This window comes from Dreissena polymorpha, chromosome 16 (genome assembly GCF_020536995.1).
Source record: "Dreissena polymorpha isolate Duluth1 chromosome 16, UMN_Dpol_1.0, whole genome shotgun sequence".
Classification (NCBI taxonomy): Eukaryota; Metazoa; Mollusca; class Bivalvia; order Myida; family Dreissenidae; genus Dreissena; species Dreissena polymorpha.
In genome coordinates this window covers 11,740,513-11,766,916 of record NC_068370.1, presented here as the reverse complement: position 1 = coordinate 11,766,916, position 26,404 = coordinate 11,740,513, and the positions used below count along the sequence as shown (strand labels likewise).

Below are 26,404 nucleotides of genomic sequence, written 5' to 3'. Positions count from 1 at the left end.
AACAGTGAACACCAGTCCATGTAATACTGGCCTACCACGTGTACTAGTTGATTTGGAGTTAATACAGTAATGCATGTACAAATGAGACACTAAGCCTAAAAGTTAATTATATGTGCCTCTGAAAACTAACCAGACGAGTGGGTTGAAATTTACAATCTTTACTTGGCACATGAGGAAATCTGAACTCTCAGGGTTTGGATAGAACATCCCCAAATTAACTTTTCTTTACACTGTTGTTATTTTTGTTCAATACACAAATATTAACCTAACTTTACAAATCCTGTACAGTAAAGGAAACTAAATCTAAGTTGATATTTTAATATGCTTGATCCTATTTATGTATTAACATTGTTTTATACATACAAACTGTGTTGATGTTTTTCAATTAACAAGCTGATTAAAAATTAATTATATTTTTATGTATAATTTGAATTGACAAAATTAAATGCAAGTTGCGTAGCAAGAATTACATGTTTGATTTATTGTCAGTGAATCGTGACATTTTTTCAATGTTTCAGACCACCAGTTTGTCAAAGCTATCAACCGCTTGGATGGTCAAGCTAAATAGAATTGACCCAGCAAATCACAACTGTCCTGTTGCCATATAATATTACATATCATATTACATTGGTTTTTTAAATGTTGAATTCTCACGTCACTTCCATAAACATAGTATTTACTGGCACAGAAACAAAGGCTTATACATCATTATGAATTAACATGTGTCAAAAATTCAATTTGTAAGTCTCTTTACTGGACAGTGTGAAAACAGAATAAACTAGTGACCTGAAAATCAATAGGGGTCATCTGCGAGTCACGATCAATGTACCTATGAAGTGTCATGATCCTAGGCAAAAGCGTTCTTGAGTTATCATCCAAAAATCATTTTACTATTTCGGGTCACCGTGACCTTGACCTTTGACCTTGTGACCTCAAAATCAATAGGGGTCATCTGCGAGTCATGATCAATCTACCTATGAAGTTTCACGATCCTAGGCATATGCGTTCTTGAGTTATCATCCGAAAACCATTTTACTATTTCAGGTCACCGTGACCTTGACCTTTGACCTAGTGACCTCAAAATCAATAGGGGTCATCTGCGAGTCTTGATCAATCTACCCATGAAGTTTCATGATCCTAGGCGTATGCATTCTTGAGTTATCATCCGAAAACCATTTTACTATTTCGGGTCACCGTGACCTTGACCTTTGACCTAGTGACCTCAAAATCAATAGGGGTCATCTGCGAGTCATGATCAATCTACCCATGAAGTTTCATGATCCTAGGCGTATGCGTTCTTGAGTTATCATTCAAAAACCATTTTATTATTTTGGGTCACCGTGACCTTGACCTTTGACCTAGTGACCTCAAAATCAATAGGGGTCATCTGCAAGTCATGATCAATCTACCCATGAAATTTCATGATCCTAGGCGTATGCGTTCTTGAGTTATCATCTGAAAACCATTTTACTATTTCGGGTCACCGTGACCTTGACCTTTGACCTAGTGACCTCAAAATCTATAGGGGTCATCTGCGAGTCATGATCAATCTACCTATGAAGTTTCATGATCCTAGGCGTATGCGTTCTTGACTTATCATACGACAACCACCTGGTGGACGGACGGACCGACCGACCGACCTACCGACCGACCGACCGACATGAGCAAAGCAATATACCCCCTCTTCTTCGAAGGGGGGCATAAGAAAAATATTCACAAAAGCGGAAAGTGTTGTCACTGATTGGCCTGTGGGGACTGCACAGTCTAATATGTGACTACACGATAGGCACATGCATTAAGCCCCATTTTTCTGAAGTTCATATACAAGTGATTGAAAGTTTGCTTAATTGGTTTCTCTCTTTAGACTTTTAACAGATTAAGACCATGACTTTTGTATTGTATGACATGTTCCATTTAAATAACCCCTTCCCACTTTGAATTATACGTTGATTGAGTCCAATACGATTGAAAATTGTTTGACCTTTTATATCTTGTCCTTGAAATTAAAACACCTTTAAAGAGACAAAGTCTTTTTCTTGTCATTTGTACTGTGTATTGAAACACCTTTAAAGAGACAAAGTCTTTTTCTTGTCATTTATATTGGGCAAAGAAACATATTTAAAGAGACCAGGTCTTTTTCTTGTGCTTCCTACATGTACTAGGCATTCAATGCCTTTAAACACCTTTAAAGAGACAAAGTCTTTTTCTTGTCATTCCTACTGGGTATTCAAACACCTTTACAGAGACAAAGTCTGTTCACATTCAACCTTTGATAGTACAACTCCCATCTGCTTTTGATGATCTTGACAGTGCTGTCATTTTTATTTGGGTATGACGATCAGAAGACAATGGTGAATACCTATAGCTAGTTCTCTACAGTGAATATAGCTGGAACTGCATTATTTTGAGATTTAGATTCTTAACAATATTAGTCTCTGTTGCTTTTTTCGGTGTCAATCATGTAAGTTTTCGAGTGTGTTTTTTAGTTAATTTCAATTAGTTGCTGTTTTCAGGAGAAAACAGTAGTGTTCAGTCACGTCACAGCGGTAAGTTAACCTGCAAACACTTTACTTGGGTAAGCTGGTTAGCCAGTACTTAGTAAGCAGACTAATGACAGTATCAGCCCTACGTAAATCAGACGCAGGAGTCAAAAGGCCATTATTATTTCAATACCAATACTCACACAATGTGGCCAGGTTGGGAAGCGAACACACAGTCCTTAGATTTGTACTTCAACACAACAACTGAGCTACCAACTGAGCTAACCATGTGTGTGTGTTTTCAGACTCACTCCAGTGAAGGAAATAACAAAACCAAGCTGCTCTAGTGCTAGATACAGCAGGTTCTTAACAAAATGTTCATATTTGGACTTAAAGAGCAATTTAGATTTAACAATTATATTATAAAAATTCCAAAAGTAAGCCACATGAAGGTCAAAATGAGGTCAGGTCATATGGGTGAGTGGAAAGTGATCCCATTCATCATCTATGCAAATCTTTGAAGGAAGCATTATTGATGTTACACATGTCGTACAGACCGACACTCGAGCAAATGTCTACATTTTGGGGGAGATTCATATTTGATGAATTAAAAATTAAAATCAACATGATGGAGAAATAACTCTGCATTAAGGTCAAACTTATAAGTCTGTTGTGACAAAAGTGCAAACATTGATTGATTAATTAACCTTTTTCCACTTCAAAACGTATTTTGACGCATTTGTCGTCCCTTAGAAAGTTACTTTTTTTTTTTAGACCTTTGTTACTTAATTCAAGTTTTAAAGGTTTCATTTACAACCCTTAGTTACTGATGAGCAGCAAACAGCATAAAACCTGAACAGACTGCGAGTTACTTACAGCTGTTCTGGTTTTATGCTGGTTGCAAAAGCCATTTATACTTTGCTTCTTATGGGAGAAGCGTTAATTGTGTGATTTCTTGTACCTTTGCTCAGCCTCTAAAGATGATGACAGGTTTGAATCGTCCAACTCGAGAGCTCCAACCCCATTGGTAACGTCATCACACTCCTGTACACAATCATGTGAAATACATTCTCCGAACATATTGACTATAAACTAAATTAGGTTGAAGAGCCTTTAATCATTTACACATGAGCATCATGTGTTACTAACAATCCTTTACAATAAAGGTAATTAAAATAAGTATTAAAATATGGATACTATACAGCAATTGATAACATTGCAAAACAATCAGTCGGTTTCAGATGAAATACCTTCTATAAAGAAAAATTTATTTAACAACAATCCATTTAAAAGCATCCTCTATTAATTTAATACCAATTACCAAAGAAAACAAGAGATGTTTTTGTCAGAAACACAATGCCCCCTAATGCACTGTTTTTTTGTTGTTGACCTTTGACCTTGAAGGATGACCTTGACTTTTCACTACTTAAAACAAATTTTCTTAAGTAAAATTCATTTTAATTATTAAATACTTACCTCTTATCTCTAGCTTACCCCTTTCCAAGGGAGTTATTTCATCCGGAAAATATTCAAGCGCTGGGAATCGTCCACCTCTATAAGAATCCAAATCAGGTTAAACATAGTACAATGCAACCTAACAGGAAATCAAGAACCACAACTCATCTTTCCTTTACGCAAACATAAAAAGGCGATGAGCGGGGTGGGAGGTGGGACTTACCGATAACAGGTAAGTATTTAATAATTAAAATGAATTTTACTTAAGAAAATTTGTTTTAATATCATAAATACGTTACCTGTTATCTCTAGCTGATTTTGCAGCTGCGGCGGGAAGGTTCGCATATTTTTTCCCATCACAGCAAAACCCATATAGAGGGTTTACAGCCAGAGATAGTAGAATCAAGTCCTCTTATAATCTTTGTTAGTACAGTATAGTACTTAATTCTCGGATGGCACCAGTGTACTTACGCCATAGAAGAAACTACAGTTTGAGCCACTACAAGAGGACCCAACTTATACAAATTGTCTTGTTGGCACTCAAGAGAACGAAGATAAAAAGAGGAGAAGGTGGTCGGATTCCTCCAGAAAGCAGCTTGAAGCACTTCAGATAGTGGGGTCTGATTAATATAAGCCCACGAAGCCGAAAGAGCTCTTAATTCATGCGGTCTTATCTTAAACAGGGATAAATCCCTCGATGAAAGAGAAGAATAAGCTTTCCTTATAGTCGAGGCTATCCAACGAGAAATAGAAGCCGCAGACACATCGCCCCCCCCTTTTAATGGAATGAAAAGTCTCTTGCGAGAACCTCGAATAGACTTTACCTTTTTAAGGTAGAACTTCAAAGCCCTGACCGGGCAAAGGAGTCTATCATCATCTTCATGTCCACAAGTTCTAGATAGACTTGGAACTTTGAAGGGTTTGGAAGCCATAGAGGGGAGTTGATTTTTAGCAAGGAATCCTGACTGACACAACAATGTAACAGAACCATCAGAAGAGTCAAAACGAAGATGACTATCCTCGATAGAAAGAGCATGAATTTCACTTCTCCGTTTGGCTGAAGCCATAGTAAGAAGGAAAACGGTCTTCCATGTTAGGAATTGTAATGAAGCCTGATCAAGAGGTTCATAGGGAGCCTTAATAAGGGAACCAAGCACACAAGCTAAATCCCATTTAGGAGCAAGTGTACGAGATACAGGACGACTAAGTTCCATAGCTCGAACAAGTTCTGAAATAGCTGGATCAGCACAGACTTGTGAAGACTTAGTGAAAGCCAATGTATGCGAAATCATAGATCTGTATCCTTTGATGGAACTAAGAGAAAGTTTCTTATCATCAAAAAGATAAATGAGAAAATCCGCTATTCGTCTAGCAGAGGGATTGAGGGGATTAATTTTCCCTCGAAAACACCAATTGGAGAAGAGTTTCCAACGAGCATCATAGACTGCTCTGGTGGATTTTCTCCTTGCCGAAGCAACGAGGGTTGAAGCCCTGACAGAAAAACATTTCTTCTGCAAAGATTGCCTGATAACGGCCAGACGTGTAAGTGGAACATTTTTGGGTCCGCATGTAGTCTGCCGCTTTGAGACAGAAGATCTGACCTGTGAGGAAGATTCCTGGGATAATCGTACAGGAGACTGAGAAGATCGTTGAACCAAGATCTTCTGGGCCACCAAGGGGCAATCAGGAGTATCCTGCAAGAGCTCACCCTGATTTTCCCCAATATTTGGGGAATTAGAATGGGTGGGGGATAGGCGTAAGCGTCCAGTTGGTCCCATGCGAACGAAAGCGCGTCGATTGCCCACGCTGCTGGATCGTAAACTGGACTCACATACAGAGGAAGTCTGTGATTGTGTCTGGTTGCAAATAGATCGACCAGGGGATAACCGAACTTGAAAAAGATCTGGTTGGTCACTTCTTGATGAAGTGTCCACTCCGATGGAAGTAACTGGTGTTTGCGAGACAAACCATCCGCCAGGGCGTTGAGGCGACCTGGTATATATTTTGCCAGCAGATGAATGTTGAGTGTTTTGCAAAGAACAAGTAATTTTCTGGTTTCCAGATACAGGGATTGAGAATGTGTTCCCCCCTGTGCCTGGATGTAAGCCACCACAGATGTGTTGTCTGTTGACACCATCACACAAGAGTCTCGAAGATGTGATTGGAAATGAGATACAGCTAGAAATACTGCTCGCATTTCTAGATTGTTGATATGAAGGTGAGATTCCTGATGAGACCACAACCCTGAAATTATCAGACTGAGAGGTTCCAGGTGAGCACCCCACCCTTCCTTGCTCGCATCCGTTATTAGATATAATGACGGTTGCGGGGGAAGAAGGGGTACTCCTGCCAACAGAGTCTCCTCGTCTAGCCACCACCGAAGATGAGACCTTAAGGAGGGAAGGATTGGAATCTGTGTTAATAGATTGCCTGGAGACCATTTCCAACAAGCTGAGAGATAGTGCTGAAGAGGACGTAGGAAGAGACGTCCCAACTGCACAAAGTCTGCTACTGAGCTCAGGATACCGTTGAGAGAGAGGAATTCTTGAGCTGTTATATGAGATTGGGACAAAACCCAGTTGACCTTCATCAGAAGGTCTGATATACGTTGAATAGACACTCTGACCCGATTGATGTGGGTCAAGAAATTCATTCCCACAAACGTAAAGTCCTGTGAAGGAATGAGGTCTGATTTGTCTGCATTGAGAAGGAGCCCTAACGAGAGGAGCTCCTTCCAAGAGAATTCTAGGTTGTACAGAAGCAATTGACGATCGAGCTGGTGTAAGAGCCAGTCGTCGAAATACTGAAGAAGAATAATCCCGTGAACTCTGAGGTGTGATCCGACTGCCGACATTAGTTTGGTAAAAACTCGTGGGGCTGTCGCCAACCCGAAAGGCATAGACCGGAACTGGTAGACTTGGCCTTGAAAGGCGAATCGCAAGTACTTTCGGTAGTTGGGATGTATAGGAACATGGAAGTAAGCATCTTCCAGATCCAAAGACACCCCCCAGTGCAGGGGTTTGATGGATTCCCGTATGAAAGAAGGAGTCTCCATTTTGAAAGTTGGTTTGAGGAGATACATGTTGAACACTTTTAAATCTATTACTGGTCTCCAGGAACCATTTTTCTTTTGAACAAGAAAAAGACGACTGTAAAATCCTGGAGAATAAGGATCTTGAACCCTTTCTACCGCCTGTTTTTCCAAGAGCCCGAGAATGGACTCTGGAATATGTGGATGCCGAGATACCAGCTCTATAGGGACGCGAGAAAGTGGAGGCCTTTTTTCGAATTGAAAAGTCAGGCCTTTTGTCACAAGAGAATGAACCCATGCGTCTGAAGTAATTTGAAGCCATCGATTTGAGAAGTGGAAAAGTCTGGCCCCGACTGGTATTTCCGGCATCGGAGGTTGTGGCGGTAGAAAGGGAAGGGACCTAGGGCTGATAAGCAGGAGGTGCGCCCCTGCCGGTAGAAGGTTTGAAATTCCTCTGTCCCGGCTTGGGTTTGCCCTTTTTCCCAGAATCTTTATTAGAAGACTTGTGTGACAAAGAAGGTCTGTTATAGGAAGACTGCCTATTAGGACCTGACCGTGGATTAAAAGAAGGCTTTTTAGAGAAAAGGTTATTTCTCTTAGCCGTCTTGAATGCTGGAACTGCTGGTGGCCTAGAAGCAGGATGCTTAAAGACCCCTTGGCGTTGTCCAGAGTTGTTTCTAGCTAAAGAAGCATGAAGTTGGTCATCCTTGTCAGCTGTGATTGCTTCTTGTATCCTTCCACCAAAAAGAAACCCTGATGTGAGAGGAGCTGTTCTGAGCGAGTTCATACCAGGTTCCAACAGAAAATCTTTAGGTAAAGAAGTAAGGATAAGATCTCTACAAATCCTTAGCATCTTGGACATTGAAAAAGCAGAAGTGTGAGATAAGGCCAGTGTGGTCCGTGAGAGATGAATTAACAAATCACGGAGTTCCTCCGGAACAGATTCCGACCAATCACACACCATTTGTAAAATTGTCGCTAGCATGAAGTCAATTTGGTTAGTCAAACCTAATGATCTACGTTCCCTCATTTCCCAAGTTTCCAACATTGAAAACGGAACAGAAACTGAATTGGAACCACTTGGCATTACAAGAGATAGCTTGCTTATGTCCAGATCTGGAACCAGAAGTTTTGAAAAATCCAACCCAGATGTTGCATGTGGTACAGGAGGTTTGTAACTTTTACTACCTTCCTGGTGTTTTGGATCAGCTAGTTCCTTAGGAATTTTCCATGTTTCTCCTCGTTTTGGAATAGTCTTATTAGCTGATTCCAATGATTGAAGAACAGATAGAACAGTAGAACCAATGGGAAGTCGTGGGTCAGGACGAGCCGTCGACTTAATTACCCTGTTGGGATCAAATGTACGAAAAAGTTGTTCTGTCACAGAAATCGTCGCATTTGAAGACAGTTCAGCAAGTCTTGGACAGTAATCTTCACCAAGAGTACGAAACATCAGTTCATAGATCTGACCAATCGGAGCTAAATATTGATTCGTCTCAACATTAGATTCTGCATCTGAATCAGCCTCACTCTCTACAACACCAGCGGTTTGTATAGAATCAGCAGGAACAGAAGTGAGAATATCTTGTACCGGATTGTAATTGTCTGGTAACAGCGAATGATCATCCCCGACGTCAGTAAACTGATAATGTAAACCGGAAGAAGGTAAATTATCAGCATTGACCGGTACAAAATGTCCCGCCGAATTCTGTATCCATAGTGTATCAGGATTCGACAGGGTAGCTGTAGGGGGTACACGACTAGATACTGTAGATGATACCCGTGGTGTTGACACTGACGCCGTAGTAGTGAGATGAGCTCCTGAAGATGCAATACGTGTGGCAGTCAACGTTGGAACCGACACATTTGGCATGGAAACATGCGATTCCATAACGGAACACGATGGTGAACGACTATACGTATGGTAAGTCCGATGCTGTCTACGTGAACGTTGCCGACGTCCTCGTTTCCTGCAATGTCGAGATCTGGATCGGCTGCGCTGTCGAGATGTGGATCGGCTGCGATGAGATCGAGATTTTTTGGAATACCGTTTCCGTGAGTGACGACATGATCGCTTATGAGCGCCGCGACGATGATAACTGCTCGACGAAGAAGAGCGTGTCCGATGTCCACTCCTTGATGAAGACGATGTATTCGACGACAAATCGGATGTAGAAGAATACGCCGATGATGAAGACCGAGTTCTTCTTGACCGGCGATTGGTGTTATCGGTGGCAGGCCCAACTGATGACTGTTGACCGGTGACCGGACCGGTGACCGGACCGGTGATCAATGACCGGACCGGACCGGTGACCGGACCGGCACGGTGACCGGACCGGTGACCGGTGACATGACCGGACCGGACCGGTGACATGACCGGTGACCGGACCGGACCGGTGACCGGCCGGTCATATTATGACCGGTTACGTCACCGGACAAAGACCGTAGAATGGCGGCTGCCATGTGGTCTGACATTGATCCAGTCGTTCCATGATCAATGTCGCCGGTATGCATGGTGTGAGTCATAAGATCTGATGACGATCGACTGACAACAACACCATCTTGCCCGGTACCCAGTGACTGACAAAACCGCTGGTCATCCTTGACCAGTGGAGTCACCGGGTAATCAACGTCGGATGGAGGTTCGTTGCGTTTGCGGCTGATCGACGTCCTCCGGCGACCTGCTTTTCCATACGTCGTAAGCCCACAAATCGCAAACCGCACATTTGTTATTAAATGTGCAACCGGTACATGCCAAGCAAGTATCGTGGGAATCCCACCTTGCTTTGATATGACCACAAGAACCTCTATCCTGTAAGTTCATTCTGAAATAAAAGAAACAGAAAGAACCTACAAAAGACAAATTAATGATTATAAATTCAAATAAAAAGTTAAACCACAAAATGTAAACACAAAGAACGCTGTCCAATTGACCTCAATTACTTATTGGGGAATAGGCACGAATTCCTCGTGGTTCACGTGCTCATGACGTCATGTACATGAGCGACGATGCAAACAAAGAAACCCAGCAAAAGCAGAAATATGACAATTACTGCAACAAAAAGTATAGAAATATAAACCGAATGATACAAATAAAAGATAAATAAACTTTATCCTTTTAAACTCCGCCAAAAACACAGTGAAAAGAACACATAAGTCCTGAGCCTAAAATAGGCGTGCACATGGTTTTATCCGGAAAGGAAAGATGAGTTGTGGTTCTTGATTTCCTGTTAGGTTGCATTGTACTATGTTTAACCTGATTTGGATTCTTATAGAGGTGGACGATTCCCAGCGCTTGAATATTTTCCGGATGAAATAACTCCCTTGGATAGGGGTAAGCTAGAGATAACAGGTAACGTATTTATGATATTAAAATGTGCAGCTGCATGAGATACACATGCATGCCAAATATTAAGTTGCTATGTTCAATATTTCAAAAGTTATTGCAAAACTTTACTGTAAGGTTAAAGCTTTGGGACAGAATGACGGAATGACAGACAGAAAAAAGACAGGCCAAAAACAATATACCCCCGATCATTCGATACGGGGGCATAAAAAAGGCTGCATCACTCGAGATAACTACAGTTAACTAAATATCACTTAGATTCTCATTTCTTATGAAGACTATATAAATTGCATTTTTTATCAAACAGTTTTTTTTTTACAATACTATACCTTCTTGCCAGCTTTATCGCTGTCCTCTTGCCGTAATGTTTTCAAGAAATGACTTTTCTTGTCAGCGAGTGTTTTCGGCTGGGTGACAAAGCGGGTGTTGAGGATGTCAATGGGAGGGGTAGATGGTTGTGTAGAACTCTGGAAATAACACATACACTGTCAAAACAGATCAAGCATCTCCATGATGGCAACCTAACAACCATGATTACATTTGCAGAAGTTTCACAATTTTTTACTAAATTATTTCAAGTCTATGTGTTATGTCGGTCAGGGTTAGCACAATTTTCAAACATAAACACATTAAAGGACTTTTCAATGTAAAATAACACAATATAATTACTTAATTTATAAATGCTTGCTTATATTCCAAAAGAAACATTAGTCATGTTATCTAAGACAACTAAAATTAGATACAAGTCACTGATATACTTTTAAGAACATAAACAACTGTGAAGGCAGTCACGCAAATCTGTTGGATTGTAAATACTGGAAATATTCATGGTCTTATACTCTGTAAGTATTACATATGAGCAGATTTGATGTTCGCTTTGCAATTAATTGTTCCTTAATCCAAATTAAGTGTGAACATTAATACACCATGGCTTGCCCTTTACAGAAGTTCAAGTATAATAATGGGGAGGGAACACTTTTGTTATTTTGGGTCATAACTAGTCACTGTTGCTTTTAACATGTAACAAAATATGAAAGATGAAAACCTTTCAAATAAAGAGCACACCTTGCTAACAGTGTATCCCCTTTAACCTGTTTTACCCATGCACAATTTTTTCAAACCACTCTAGCTGACTGTTATATTTATTTTTACTAGGGATAGTAACAGATTTAAAAATTAAATAAAAACATGTGAATAATGTTTTGCTATTCAAATACCAGTTCCTTAATTTGAAATTTAAATAAACGTAAAAATTAGTACAGGTTGTGCCAATTACCCCTAATAACCAACATAACATGCCACCTATAATTTGCAAGTCCGGATATATGTCAAAAATTGATTTTTCATCCAATTAATGTGTTTTGTCATATGATGTTAATTCTAGTGTCTTCAAAAGCTTTATAATGTTTTAAATATAGTAAACAAGAAACCGTCAGAGACGGGTGATGCTCCCCAAAGTTTTTTTTGTCACAATATTGCACTATATATTCAGAAAAAAGGAAACGTCTTGAGGGGCATAACTTTGGACAAAATAATACGATGGATGGTTTGGCAACTTAAAAATATCAAAGGGCCATAACTCTCTAAAAAAGACACCGTCGGATGCTCCCCACAATATTGCAATATATATTCAGATAAAAGGAAACGTCTTGAGGGCACAATAGTTGGGGGGGGGGGGGGGGGACAATAATTTTTTGATAGAAAATTTCAAAGGGCCATAACTCTGTGAAAAATCATCTGACCAGAACCTGCTGATTATATGCACATCTCCTCTTGGTAGTGAAGCTTCCCATAAAGTTTTATTGAAATCTGGTCATTAGTTGCTGAGAAATAGCCCGCACAAGAATTACACTATATGTACAGTTAATGGAAAATATAACAGGGCCATAACTCTGTGAAAAATCATCCGACCAGAACCCACTGATAATATGCACATATACTCTTGGTAGTGAAGCTTCCCATAAAGTTTCATTGAATTCAGGTCATTAGATGCTGAGAAATAGCCCGGACAAGAATTGCACTATATGTACAGTTAATGGAAAATTTCAAAGGGCCATAACTCTGTGAAAAATCATCCGACCAGAACCCGCTGATAATATGCACATCTCCTCTTGGTAGTGAAGCTTCCCATAAAGTTTCATTGAATTCCTGTCATTAGTTGCTGAGAAATAGTCCGGTCAAAAATTGTGCACTGACGGACACACAGACGGACAGACAAAGCGGCGACTATATGCTCCCCCTAAAATAAATTTTGGGGGAGCATAATAAAAATAAAACAAAATTTCCCCCAATAGCAATATATCTCAATGGATTGGAATAAGTTTCTAACACTGTTGAGACAAATCATGTGAAGGAAAAATGTGACTAGTGTTTACAAGCTTTTTCTATAGCGACATAAGGCAACCATGTTTTTGAACCGAGCAGAACCATTTTCGAACTTAAACTAGAAGTGTGTTATAGAAACTGATGCCCCTACATCAACTGTTTGAACACAGATATATCCTCTACATCGTCTTATGTGAACAAAAATAAAATAAAATAATAATATAATATTTCTGCCAAAAGGTAATCATTGACAATTCTAAATTAAATATGGGTTATTGTTAATAAAAAACTAACTTCACATCAATTTTAGTTCCTTTAAAACATTTCAATATTGATGTACTTGGATCAATTATTGTTTTAAAGACATAATAATTAAGAACACTATTATTGTAAGTTGCACAAGATTACTGGTAGTTTTATTATTATGGCCTTTATAAAAGAACAAGAGGGCCATGATGGCCCTGAATCGCTCACCTGACTAACCAAATACAATCCCAACCCAGATTTTATCAAGATAAACATTCTGACCAAATTTCATAAAGATTAGATGAAAACTGTGACCTCTATTGTCTACACAAGGTTTTTCTATTATTTGACTTAGTGACCTAGTTTTTGACCCCAGGTGACCCAAATACAATCCCAACCCAGATTTCATCAAGATAAACATTCTGATCAAATTTTATAAAAATTGGATGAAAACTGTTACCTCTATTGTCTACACAAGGTTTTTCTATTATTTGACCTTGTGACCACGTTTTTGACCCCAGATGACCCAAATACAATCCCAACCCAGATTTCATCAAGATAAACATTCTGACCAAATTTCATAAAGATTGGATGAAAACTGTGTCCTCTATTGTCTATACAAGGTTTTTCTATTATTTGACCTAGTGACCTAGTTTTTGACCCCAGATGATCCAAATTCAATCCCAACCCACATTTCATCAAGATAAACATTCTGACCAAATTTCATAAAGATTGGATGAAAACTGTGACCTCTACTGTCTACACAAACAAATTGTTGACAGTTTTTCTATTATTTGACCTAGTGACCTAGTTTTTGACCTCAGATGACCCAAATACAATCCCAACCCAGATTTCATCAAGATAAACATTCTGACCAAATTTCATAAAGATTGGATAAAAACTGCGACCTCTATTGACTACACAAGGTTTTTCTATTATTTGACCTAGTTTTTGACCTAGTGACCTAGTTTTTGACCCCCAGATGACCCAAATACAATCCCAACTCAGATTTTATCACAGGGGTTTTTTTAACTAAGAAAGTGACGCCGATATTCGGCGTCTTCCCCTACCAGAATTTTTCCCCTAAAAATACCATTTCCCCTCCAAAAATATAAGTTTTCACCAAAATATAATATTTTACCCTCAAAGAAATGTTGTTTTTTTTCTTTTGGGATGTCGACACTTATCCAATTTGTACCATGTACAACGATCTCGCTTTCTCTCTCTTTCTCTCTCCCGACGAACACTCAAATCTGGAAATCCCAGTGATTCTATATATAGCTCTTAAATTACGTCATGGAAACCGGGCAACTAATCGTATTAATTATGTGACTATTTTACTGGATTCCGGTCTTGCGCGAGAAGGGTGTTTCGTCAATAAATTACCGGAAACCAGTCGAATTTACATCCGGGTTATGTGAAAGCCAAGATATAAACGTTAAAACAGAAAAAAGTCTCACAATTGGCGTTCATACACCAACAAAATAGAACGTTCGGACTCGGAAAATATTAATTGCGTTGACGCTTTTTTTAAGAATGAATCATCAAAAACCGTTGAAACCCAGCAGGATTCGGAGGTACATGTAATCAACATCGATTAATACTGTCGGATTATTGTGAAAGTGAAAGTAGACAATCGGCAGCTGCCGCACCTTTCCCTTCCTATACTGTAGCAGATCTAGATCGTCAACCCATTCATCATGAAACTGAAATCATAATATTGACATCGTTCCCCGGCCCCAGTTGAAAACATTTCCCATTATTAGATCTACACCTGCAACTTTATTTAGGACTTTGACTTTAATATCATACTTGTTCATGTGTTTAAGAACAAAAACGTCAGAGACATGCCTCTTTTTCTAAAAAAAACCCTGAAGTCTGTAGGTGAGTTATAGACATTGAAATGAACAGTTTTTATTTTTTCCCCAAATATGTATCTTTCGCGCTCGATTTTCCCCTTTTACCCAGCGTCCAGCGTCTTCCCCTTTTTCTAAAAAAACCCCCTGCATCAAGATAAACATTCTGACCAAATTTCATAAAGATTGGATGAAAACTGTGATCTCTACTGTCTACACAAGGTTTTTCTACTATTTGACCTAGTTTTTGACCCCAGATGACCCAAATACAACCCCAACCCAGATTTCATCAAGATAAACATTCTGATTAAATTTCATAAAGATTGGATGAAAACTGTGACCTCTACTGTCTACACAAGGTTTTTCTATTATTTGACCTAGTTTTTGACCTAGTGACCTAGTTTTTGACCCCAGATGACCCAAATACAATTCCAACCCAGATTTCATCAAGATAAACATTCTGACCAAATTTCATAAAGATTGGATGAAAACTGTGACCTCTACTGTCTACACAAACAAATTGTTGACGGACACACGCACGCACGCACACACGCATATACGGATGCCAGACATCACACGGTCACATAAGCTCACCATGTCACTTCGTGACAGGTGTGCTAAAAATCAAAGTAAATTAACCCAATCTACATTCATTATAAATACAAATCAATGCAAATGAACAGTATATAGCCATTCATGTCTACAAGTCAACATAAAATATTAAGAGGATTGAGCATGCAACTTTTGTATCAGAGTAGATACACGTGCACTTTCTTGCTCAAGTCTCCAAGGTAGATACATAGAATGGTTGAAGACATGCACTGACTTAAATAAATTTGGCTTGCTTAGATTCCGAGACTCAAAGACTAAGCATATGGCTTTTCATGCTCAGATTAAATAGTTTGAGAATTAGTTATGCACTTGGCCAAATTGGTGCTTGCAGGGATTTTTCTGCCTATTTTGGGAAAAGGAGTCTGACCAAATTGGGAATTTTTTATTGACAAAATTGGCCATTTTGGGAAATTTTGCTTCGATGAAACGGCTCATTAGGGAAAAAATTGTGATTATATCATGCTTAAATAATTCAGTAGTTTAACAAATAAATTAGTTTTTATTTGTTATTTTGTCTTCTTTATATAAACAGATGCAATATTGGGCATGTTCAACGTTTATTCAAGTACTGCAGTTTTATTTTTCAGTTACAGTTACACTCTGAGATAAGAACTGAACAGTTAAAACCTTATAGCAGATATTTTTGACCAAAACAAACACTGGTTAGTCACACAAGTTATAAGACACTTCATTAAAAAAAAAAAATTTTTTTTTTTTTTGTTTGTTTGGAAATTGGGATATTTTTTTTATAATTTCGGATTGGGATCGGGTCCGTTTGCTTTGGGAGTGCCTCCGTTTTCCGGAGGCGCAGACAGTGCTAAAAAAACCCTGGCTTGCTTAGCCGAATTGGGGATTGCTTGGAAAATTTGAAGCTTATTTGGCAAAATTGGTTGTTGATTTGGTGCTGGTTTAGCCAAATTGAAGATTGCTTAGACAATTAAGCTTAATTGTCCAAAATGGAGCTTGCTTGGCGAAATTGAGGCTTATATGGCTTGTTCAGCCTCACTACTAATTTTCATGAATGAACTAAAGGTACCTCTTTACTAGTTTTCACACTGTTAGTGCTAATTGCTGTGGGGCTGCTGATTTTCAAGGCGGCAAACGACGGTTCATCACGGGGAAAGCTGCCATTCACTCTAGTTGGTCGCCTTGACGTTGTAGCCTGAGCGCAACAGAGAACAGGGTACACTAGGTTAGTAACTAAGGCAACAAACAACTGTCAGGAACTAAGAGAAATAACTATACAATTCAAAGCATGCCATCTAAAATTCTATTGTAAGATATACATGTAGAAGGTTTCTAGAACAATTTCAGAACAAAACAATTATTTTGACAACCATGAGATTACCTAATGGCATACATATATTGCAAGCATTTAAAAAAGTGGGGTAGATTATTGTAAAAGTGTTATGTTTCTTTAAATTTCAGTTATTTTGGTCCCACAAAAAAGGTACAAATATTCACCAAAAATGCTGAGGGGGGGGGGGGGGGGGTATGTTATCGTGTGGGGGTGTGGTCATTTATTACATTTTCTTCCAAAAATGCAAAAAAAAAATGCAACCTTTTTTTTTGGTGGGGGGGGGGGGGGATTCTTGGGTGGGATGGTTGGACAGTATTTCAAAAATAAAATAATACAAAAAAATATTTGTGTTTTTTAACCATGTTTAAAAAAAAAATTGGGGAGGGGGGTTGGGTTGGGGGGGGGTATAGTGTTAGGGTGTGGTGGTCATATATTAGATGATCTTTAAGAAAAAAAAACTTTTTTGGGGGGGCGGGGGGATTCGGGGTGGGGGAGTGCTTGGGGATGGTTTGGGTGGAGTCTATTGTGGTTTGTCAGGTAAGAGTTGTTTTGTCAAAGCATCAATCAAATCTAATCATAAATAAAGAAGTTATGGCAATTTTAGCAAGTTTGAAAGCAATAGCTTTAATTCTTTAGAAGTAAAGTGGATCTAAACACAAAATTTAACCATATATTGAAAGTTGCTAAGTAAAAAAAGGGCCATTATTCCGTAAAAATGACAACCAGAGTTATGCAACCTGTCCTTTACTGTCCTCTTATGATAGTTTGCGAGTGTTCCAAGTATGAAAGCAATATCTATGATACTTTAGGGGTAAAGTGGACAAAACACAAAACTTAACCAAATTTTAAATTTTCTAAGTATAAAGGGCCCATAATTCCGTCAAAATGCCAGTCAGAGTTACATAACTTTGCCTGCACAGTCCGCTTATGATAGTTAGTAAGTGTTGCAAGTATGAAAGCAATAGCTTTGATACTTTAGGAATAAAGAGGACCTAAAACAAAAACTTAACCAAAATTTCAATTTTCTAAGTATAACAAGAGTGCCAAACTGTCACAAGATACGCCCGTTCGAAGGTTTTGGACACCATGCTCAATGCTTGAAAGTGTCCTCAAGACCTAGTTATTGACCCGGCATGACCCATATTTGAACTTGACCTAGATATCACTTAGATGTAACATCTGACTAAATTTGGTGAAGATCAGATGAAAACTACTTCAATTAAAGAGCGGACAACATGCTTAATGCTTGAAATGCACTATGTGACCTCGTTTTTGACCCGGCATGACCCATGTTCGAACTTGACCTACATATCATCTAGACACAACTTCTGACCAAATTAGGTGAAGATCAGATGAAAACTACTTCAATTAGAGAGCGGACACCATGCTAAATGCTTGAAATGCACTAAGTAACCTCGTGACCTAGTTTTTGACCCGGCATGACCCATATTTGAACTTGACCTACATATCATCTAGACACAACTTCTGACCAAATTTGGTGAAGATCGGATGAATACAATTTGAATTAGAGTCCGGACAAAGTGGCGCCGTTGAAAATGCACTAATTGACCCTATGACCTAGTTTTTGACCCGGCATGACCCATATTCGAACTTGGCCTATATATCAACTAGATGCAACTGCTGACCAAGTTTGGTGAAGATCGGATGAATACAATTTGAAATAGAGTCCGGACAAAGTGGCCCCTTTGAAAATGCACTTATTGACCCTATGACCTAGTTTTTGACCCGGCATGACCCATATTCGAACTTGGCCTAGATATCAACTAGATACAACTGCTGACCAAGTTTGGTGAAGATCGGATGAATACAATTTGAAATAGAGTCCGGACAAAGTGGCCCCTTTGAAAATGCACTTATTGACCCTATGACCTAGTTTTTGACCCGGCATGACCCATATTCGAACTTGGCCTAGATATCAACTAGATGCAACTGCTGACCAAGTTTGGTGAAGATCGGATGAATACAATTTGAATTAGAGTCCGGACAAAGTGATGCCTTCCGCCCGCCGCCCGCCCGCCCGCCCGCCGCCAAGGGGTTTCACATAATACGTCCCGTATTTTATACGGGCGTATAAAAAGGGCACATTATTCTGTCAAAATGCCAGTCAGAGTTACATAACTTTGCCTGCACGGTCCCCATATGATAGTTAGTAAGTGTTGCAAGTATGAACGCAATAGCTTTGATACTAAAGGAATAAAATGGACCTAAACACAAAACTTAACCAACCAAAATTTTCAATTTTCTAAGTATAAAAAGGGCACATAATTCTGTCAAAATGACAGTCAGAGTTACATAACTTTGCCTGCACAGTCCCCTTATGATAGTAAGTAAGTGTTGCAAGTATGAAAGCAATAGCTTTGATACTTAAGGAATAAAATGGACCTAAACACAAAACTTAACCAAAATTTTCAATTTTCTAAGTATAAAAAGGGCACATAATTCTGTCAAAATGCACGCCAGAGTTATCTAACTTTGCCTGCCCAGTCCCCTCATGATAGTAAGTAAGTGTACCAAGTTTGAATGCAATAGCATTGATACTTAATGAGAAAAGTGGAGCTAAAAGCAAAACTAAACCGAACGCTGACGCTGACACCAAGGTGATGACAATAGCTCATTTTTTTTTCTTCAAAAAATAGATGAGCTAACAAAAAAAAGAACATAAGCTTTTATGTTCGTATCTTGACAACTGAATGTTTACCAAAATTTTGTTAATTTAAGATGCATGTTGTTAATGGTTAACAGCACTAGAGAATTATCAAATTCCTGTTAGGTTTTCTTCAAATATTTTTCGATTTTGAATGTTTTAAACCACAACACAGAAATCAATTCATCAACAAACACGTTAATATTAAGCAATCAAGAACCCATTCAGGACAACTGTTTGTAAATGAAAAGCTATCCTGGTCAATCCATTCTTTCAAATAATGCAAGTCACACAATATACTAAAAAATCTATGAAGCACCCAAGATACAAACACTAATTCACAAGCATGCTAAACTGTGGGTTTGCTGTATACAATCTTACCTTACTGGGAACAAGGTATTTATAAAAAGTGGGATCTCTGAGCACTTTGGATTGACTAGTTTCTCCATTCTCTTCAGTAGGCTTTGTATTGGGGGCCTTACTCAGGGGTGGATTCTCTGTAGGATAAACAGATTTTTTTTACATTTCAATAAAGTGGCTGCAACAAGTAAAACTAGCTAGTCTCCAAAGTTGTGAATAACCCCCCCCCCCAAAACCCCCAATACCCAATATGACTGCATGCACAGCAAGTAGTACCAATCAAGTTATAGAAATTCTCAGTGGAAAAGTGGGCACAACTGTAATTTTTTTTAATGCAGGATACACAAATGTACAATTGAATATTTTGTGTACGATTTCTGAATGTTTTTAGTATTGAACGTTAAAAGGTGTATGAGTGCTTTGTTGGATAAGTTTGTGTCTACGCAGGGCAACAGATAAGGTTCTGCTTATCGTTCTTATGATTTGTATTTGACAGAAAACAAATTGTAATAAAAAACAATCATACAGAAAACGATTATGTAAATGGACAAATTGAATTGCACACTATTATTCCTTTTTATAGTTTTATATTAGGACCTTTAGTGCAGCAGTTATGTTTTCAGTAAGGTTATACAGACACCGGTTAAGGCCGTTGTCGATATAAATAGTTAACTCCGTCGTAACAAGTTCGGGAAAATCTCTGCTGTTGAATGCGGACGGGTAAGGAATCTTTCATAACGGCTTGCACGCTCAATATTTTACAATTTGTACGCGACCAAACAGTCAAGAGAGGTCTTTACGATTATATTATCAAATTTAATAGCACAGTTAGTGACAGATTCTGGAATATTATGCTCAAAACACAGCGGCAATTTGTGTCTGAAAAACTCATGACATCATGATTAACACTGGTTTGACTTTGATGAAGAAGGTTAGGCAATGTGAGTGATCTCTGAGACTGAAAGGCAGGAGTATTGAAACTGGTTGAAACAAAATCACCATCCACATACAATTAATACTTATATTTACACAGACCCATTGACTGTGAATTTATGATGACATAAAAAGAATTTTTTAGAATTAACAATGGCCAAAATAAAGCGCTCATCTGATCCAGAAATAATTGCAAGTTTTTATCAAACTATAAAACAAGAGGGCCATGATGGCCCTGAATCGCTCACCTGACTCATTAAGATCAGATGAAAACTATGACCTCTATTGTCTACACAATGTTTTTCTATGATTTGACCTAGTGACCTAGTTCCTGACTCTAGATGACCCAAATACAATCCCAATCCAGATTTCATCAAGATAAACATTCTGACCACAGTTCATAAATATTGGATGAAAACTGTGACCTCTATTGTCAACACAAGGTTTTTCTATTTATTTGACCTAGATTTTTACCCCAGATGACCCAAATACAATCCCACCCAGATTTCATCAAGAATTCTGACCAAATTTCATAAAGGTTGGATGAAAACTGTGATCTCTAATGTCTACACAAGGTTTTTCTATTATTTGACCTAGTGACCTAGTTTTTGACCCCAGATGACCCAAATAAAATCCCAACCCAGATTTCATCAAGATAAACATTCTGACCAAATTTCATAAAGATTGGATGAAAACTGTGACCTCTATTGTCTACAGAAGGTTGTTCTATTAATTGACCTAGTGACCTTGTTTTTGACCCAAGATGACCCAAATACAATCCCAAACCGGATTTCATCAAGATAAACATTTTGACCAAATTTCATCAAGATTGGATGCAAACTGTGACCTCTACTGTCTACACAAACAAATTGTTGACGGACGGATGCACGGACACACGCAGGCATGCACAACGGACGCCGGACATCACACGATCACATAAGCTCACCGTGTCACTTCATGACAGGTGACCTAAAAATATGTGTCGGAGATAAACATGAACAGTTGTGGTTAAAATCCCATAGAAACAAGGGCTGTTTGTAAAACATGCATGCCCCCCTATATGGGCTATAAGTTGTAGTAGCAGCCATTGTGTGAATACGTTTTTTGTCACTGTGAATGGTGGTGGTGGTGGTGGTGGTTGTGTAGTAGTAGTAGTAGTAGTAGTAGTAGTAGTACTAGTAGTAGTAGTAGTAGTAGTAGTAGTAGTAGTAGTAGTAATAGTAGTTGTAGTAGTAGTAGTAGTAGTAGTAGTAGTAGTAGTAGTAGTAGTAGTAGTAGTAGTAGTAGTAGTAGTAGTAGTAGTAGTGGTAGTAGTAGTAGTAGAAGTAGTAGTAGTAGTAGTAGTAGTAGTAGTAGTAGTAGTAGTAGTAGTGGTAAAAGTAGTAGTAGTAGTGGCAGTAGTAGTAGAAGTAGTAATAGTAGACGTGGTGGTGGTGGTGGTGGTGGTGGTGGTAGTAGTAGTAGTAGTAGTAGTAGTAGTAGTAGTAGTAGTAGTAGTAGTAGTAGTAGTAGTAGTAGTAGTAGTAGTAGTAGTAGTAGTAGTAGTAGTAGAAGTAGTAGTAGTAGTAGTAGTAGAAGTAGTAGTAGTAGTAGTAGTAGTAGTAGTAGTAGTAGTAGTAGTAGTAGTAGTAGTAGTAGTAGTAGTAGTAGCAGTAGCAGTAGCAGAAGCAGTAGCAGCATTACAAGACCAATACTTAAGAATGATCAAATAGGAAAAGGTAACCTAGCACTGGCAGTAAATATGGGGCTCATTTACAGGTCAGATTTGGAATCTCTGCTGTAAAATGAGATTTTGAATGAATTAAAGGGAGGCAAATCTGTAATAAAAAGAACATGCATAAACCGTAGTTGTTTCCCTTGTTTGAACCATGCTAAATCCTTACAAGTTTGGAAAGAATTGGATGAAAAATTTGGACTTTATTGCATAAACACCATTTTCTCAATTCAAGGGGAGGTAATTCTGTACTTCATGGACCAATAATGTTCGTGTCCTCATTGATATAAAGACACTGTGCAAATTTGGAAAGGATCGGACAAAAAATGTGGAAGATTTTTGAAAGTTTTCACAAAATAGGCAAAAACGAATAAACATGCAAAGTTCAACGAGCTCCTGCGGCCATGTTTTTTGACGAATCAAATTTCTTTGAACAACTTTTTCAGGGGAGCCTTCAAAGGTCATCCCTGTGAAATTTTTTGAAAATCTGATGAGCGGTTTCTGACAAGATTTTTCAAGGTTTTTACCATATATGGTCATGGCGGCCATCTTGGTTATGTGATCAAATTTTTTTTAACAATTCTTTTGTCCCATGACCTAGGGATGCTCCACATGAAATTTAGTTGAAATTGGCTCAATGGTTTAGTAGAAGATGTTTACAAATTGTTTACAGACGGCCGGACGCCGAGTGATCACAATAGCTCACCCCGAGCTATCGCTCAGGTGAGCTAAAAAACTAATTTACGAATAGTTTTTAGGAAAAAACTAATCGTTACAAAAAGCTTGTAGTGAAAGCTAATTGACAAGAAATCTTATCTGTTGCTCTATTACAGACAGATATCAATGGTGATTTTATTAAGCATACTTTGCAATGAAGGGTCAGTGATTTTTTTCATTCAAATTTGGGTCCAGTAGGGGGTCCCATTCCCAATTGAACAAGTATGAATGAAACAAGAGATGTGTTCGTCAGAAACACAATGCCCCCTACTGCGCCGCTTTGAAATAATTCTTTTTTGACCTTTGACCTTGAAGGATGACCTTGAACTTCCACCACTCAAAATGTGCAGCTTCCTGAGATACACATGCATGCCAAATATCAAGTTGCTTTCTTCAATATTGCAAAAGTTATGGCCAACGTTAAAGTTTCTTTTCGGATGGACGGACAGACTGACATACTGACTGACTGACAGTTCAACTGCTATATGCCACCCTCCCGGGGGCATAAAAACAAACAAAAACAAGTCAGTTTTGACTCATTAACAAGAAATGTGTGCTGTTGTTGTTTGGAGTATGACTAATTTCGTGCTTATAATCAAAGGATATGTATATGTTTGTGAGTACATTACCCCACACTCCTGTGCCATTGACTTGCTTGCTGGGTTTGTCTATGTTTTCCTCATCTCCATTCAAAGATGGCTGAAAAAGTGCAATGTTAATTCCTATAGTCTCATTTAATTCAGGGCAGTTGACTTTAAAGCATTCTAGAGAATTTTTTAAACTTCATCTAAACAGTGTCACCATTGGTTTAGAATACCCCTTGTGATACTATTAATTGACCTTTAAAGGAACAGATTATTATTTATTTAAAGCAATGAACAAAATTGTTTATGACAACTCTGATTTTATGAATTACTCATAAAAAATATACAAAATAATCAGTCAAACTTTACAAAAACAGGAAGACAGACTCAATCACAGGTAGATAAAGATGATTGAAGGATGCTAAATAAACTGGAAATCATGATTCCAACTATTCACAGTAAACTGTTTCATTGAAGCCACTAACAAAGTCTCCTGAATTATGAGGGCCTACTACGTCTACATAATAAGGAAAAGAACCAATTTGAAGCCACTCACAAAATCCTCCTTGAATCAACACTTACGTATTTGCAATATCGAATGAATCGTGCCGGCCTAGTCTACATAATAATATAAATCCCAATGTATTACATCACTTACAAAGTCGTCCTTAAAAGGCTTGTCGGTCTCCTTCTCCTTCCTCTCGTCCTTCTCCTTGCCCTCCTTAGAGTTGCTACGGCCGTCCTTCTCGTAGTAACTTTTCTTGGAGCTGCCTCGCTGTGATGGGTAGTTGTTGTTGTTGTAGTACTCTCTGTCGGGATAGTAATTCTCGAAGGGAGGCAGGAAGTCGTAGTACGGGGGATAGCCCACGTTCATGCCCTTAAACATCAGAATCTTAGAGGTGATATTAAGCAATAAAATGGCAAAACTTGTTTGTTGGTTGAGATGTTTAAGAAGTTTTTTTATATACTTAATGAAAATATGCAAGGTTTTATGATTGGCCCGACTTCTTTATTACTTTCCGCTCTCCCAAAATTGTGGTAATTTTGTGTGCAGACCATATACTGCTTTACTGGCTTTGCCAAAAGCACTTTGGACTAATGCTGTCACTTTTGACAAGTCCATGAAATTACCCTTAAAGACCATCTAAAAGTTATAATAATTCAATTTTTTTCATTGTGATGACAGTTTGATGCTAAAACACCATGCTAATCTAAACAATGGTCAGGAAAATGCCAAGTTCTTTCTTATACATCACATAAAATACTTTATTTCTTAAATGGATCCAGCTTCGGGTGGTCTTTCAGAAAAAGTATTTTTATAAAGGAACCTATGTGCAAAATAAGGACCATTTTTTAAACAAAGATGTAAATTTTACACAAATTATATATGGATTGGAATTATTAAATTGTGACCAATGAATCAGCCCGAACATGACACAGATGCTGAAATTTGGATAATCAGCTAAGCTCTGACTCATTGGCTAATAATATTGGTGTTAACAAGAGCTGTCAGAGGACAGCGTGCTCGACTATTTGAGTGCTTGACAGTATAACGTAAGCCATCATGGAGAGCATTTCAAAAATAAGAAAACAAAATTATTTTTTTAAGGAGAGGGGGGGGGGGGGGGGGGGGAGAGGGGGGTGTGAGATCATTTAATAGATGAATTCTTTCAAAAATGTGAAATAAATTATAATTTTTTTTTTGGGGGGGGGGGGGGGGGTTGGGGGGCGTGGGGGATGGTTTGGGTGGAGTTCATTGTGGTATGCAAGGTAAGTGTTGTTTTGTCAAACTTTAACATAGATTTATCAATAATATGCATATTTTAAGTATAAACAAGGGACAAAATTGTCACAAAACCAGGTTTTCATTGTGAAAAAAAAATCTGATAAAGGGAGAAAACTCAAACTGAACTTTTGAAATGACCAAAAAAATTAACCCCCTTTGTAATTTTTTTTTTTTTTAATCTATTTTTAGTCGTGGCGACCTTGACATTGGAAATATTGACGTGATTCTTTCGTGGGACACACCGTCCCATGATGGTGAACAAATGTGCCAAATGATTTTAAAATCTCACAATGAATGACATAGTTATGGCCAGGACAAGCTCATTTATGGCCATTTTTGACCTTTGAACTCAAAGTGTGACCTTGACCTTGGAGATATCGACGTAATTATTTCGCGCGACACACCGTCCAATGATGGCGAACAAATGTGCCAAATGATTTTAAAATCTGACGATGAACGACATAGTTATGGCTCGGACAAGCTCATTTATGGCCATTTTTGACCTTTGAACTCAAAGTGTGACCTTGACCTTGGAGATATCGACGTAATTATTTCGCGCGACACACCTTCCAATGATGGTGAACAAATGTGCCAAATGATTTTAAAATCTGACAATGAACGACATAGTTATGGCCCGGACAAGCTTATTCAACCAGCCCGCCAGCCAGCCAGCCAGCCAGCCCGCCCGCATTCGCCAATCTAATAACCAGTTTTTTCCTTCGGAAAACCTGGTTAAAAAGGCCATAATTCTGTCAAAATGTTTGATACAGTTGTCTGCTCTTGTTTATAGGTTGGGGTCATGTTGGTCATGTTGGTTAACAAGTATGCAAAATATGAAAGCAATATGTTAAGGGAAATATATGGGGTAGTACGCAAACTTTAACATAGATTTATCAATAATATGCATATTCTAAGTATAAAAGGGGCAATAATTCTGTCAAAATGCTTGATACAGTTGTCTGCTCTTGTTTATAGGTTGGGGTCATGATTGTTA

General features: G+C 38.4%; 2 protein-coding genes across 3 annotated transcripts in view; both read right to left on the bottom strand.

The window, feature by feature from the left end:
* Positions 1-26,404, bottom strand: part of LOC127862392 (vasculin-like) — a 52,917-nt gene that overhangs the window by 3,248 nt on the left and 23,265 nt on the right. For both annotated transcript variants that reach the window (XM_052401480.1, XM_052401478.1), the window contains 6 exons: positions 24,283-24,501; positions 23,670-23,739; positions 19,698-19,813; positions 16,388-16,513; positions 10,642-10,779; positions 3,442-3,524 (listed from right to left, as the gene is read on the bottom strand). In XM_052401480.1, coding sequence (XP_052257440.1) covers positions 3,442-3,524; positions 10,642-10,779; positions 16,388-16,513; positions 19,698-19,813; positions 23,670-23,739; positions 24,283-24,501 — 752 coding nt within the window. The remainder of the gene's footprint in view (positions 1-3,441; positions 3,525-10,641; positions 10,780-16,387; positions 16,514-19,697; positions 19,814-23,669; positions 23,740-24,282; positions 24,502-26,404) is intronic.
* The window catches only part of LOC127862393 (NIPA-like protein 2), a 372,103-nt gene continuing 366,043 nt past the window's right edge, over positions 20,345-26,404 (bottom strand). Inside the window, exon 12 of the transcript XR_008040595.1 lies at positions 20,345-21,304. The gene's annotated coding sequence lies outside the window, so the exon portion shown is untranslated. The remainder of the gene's footprint in view (positions 21,305-26,404) is intronic.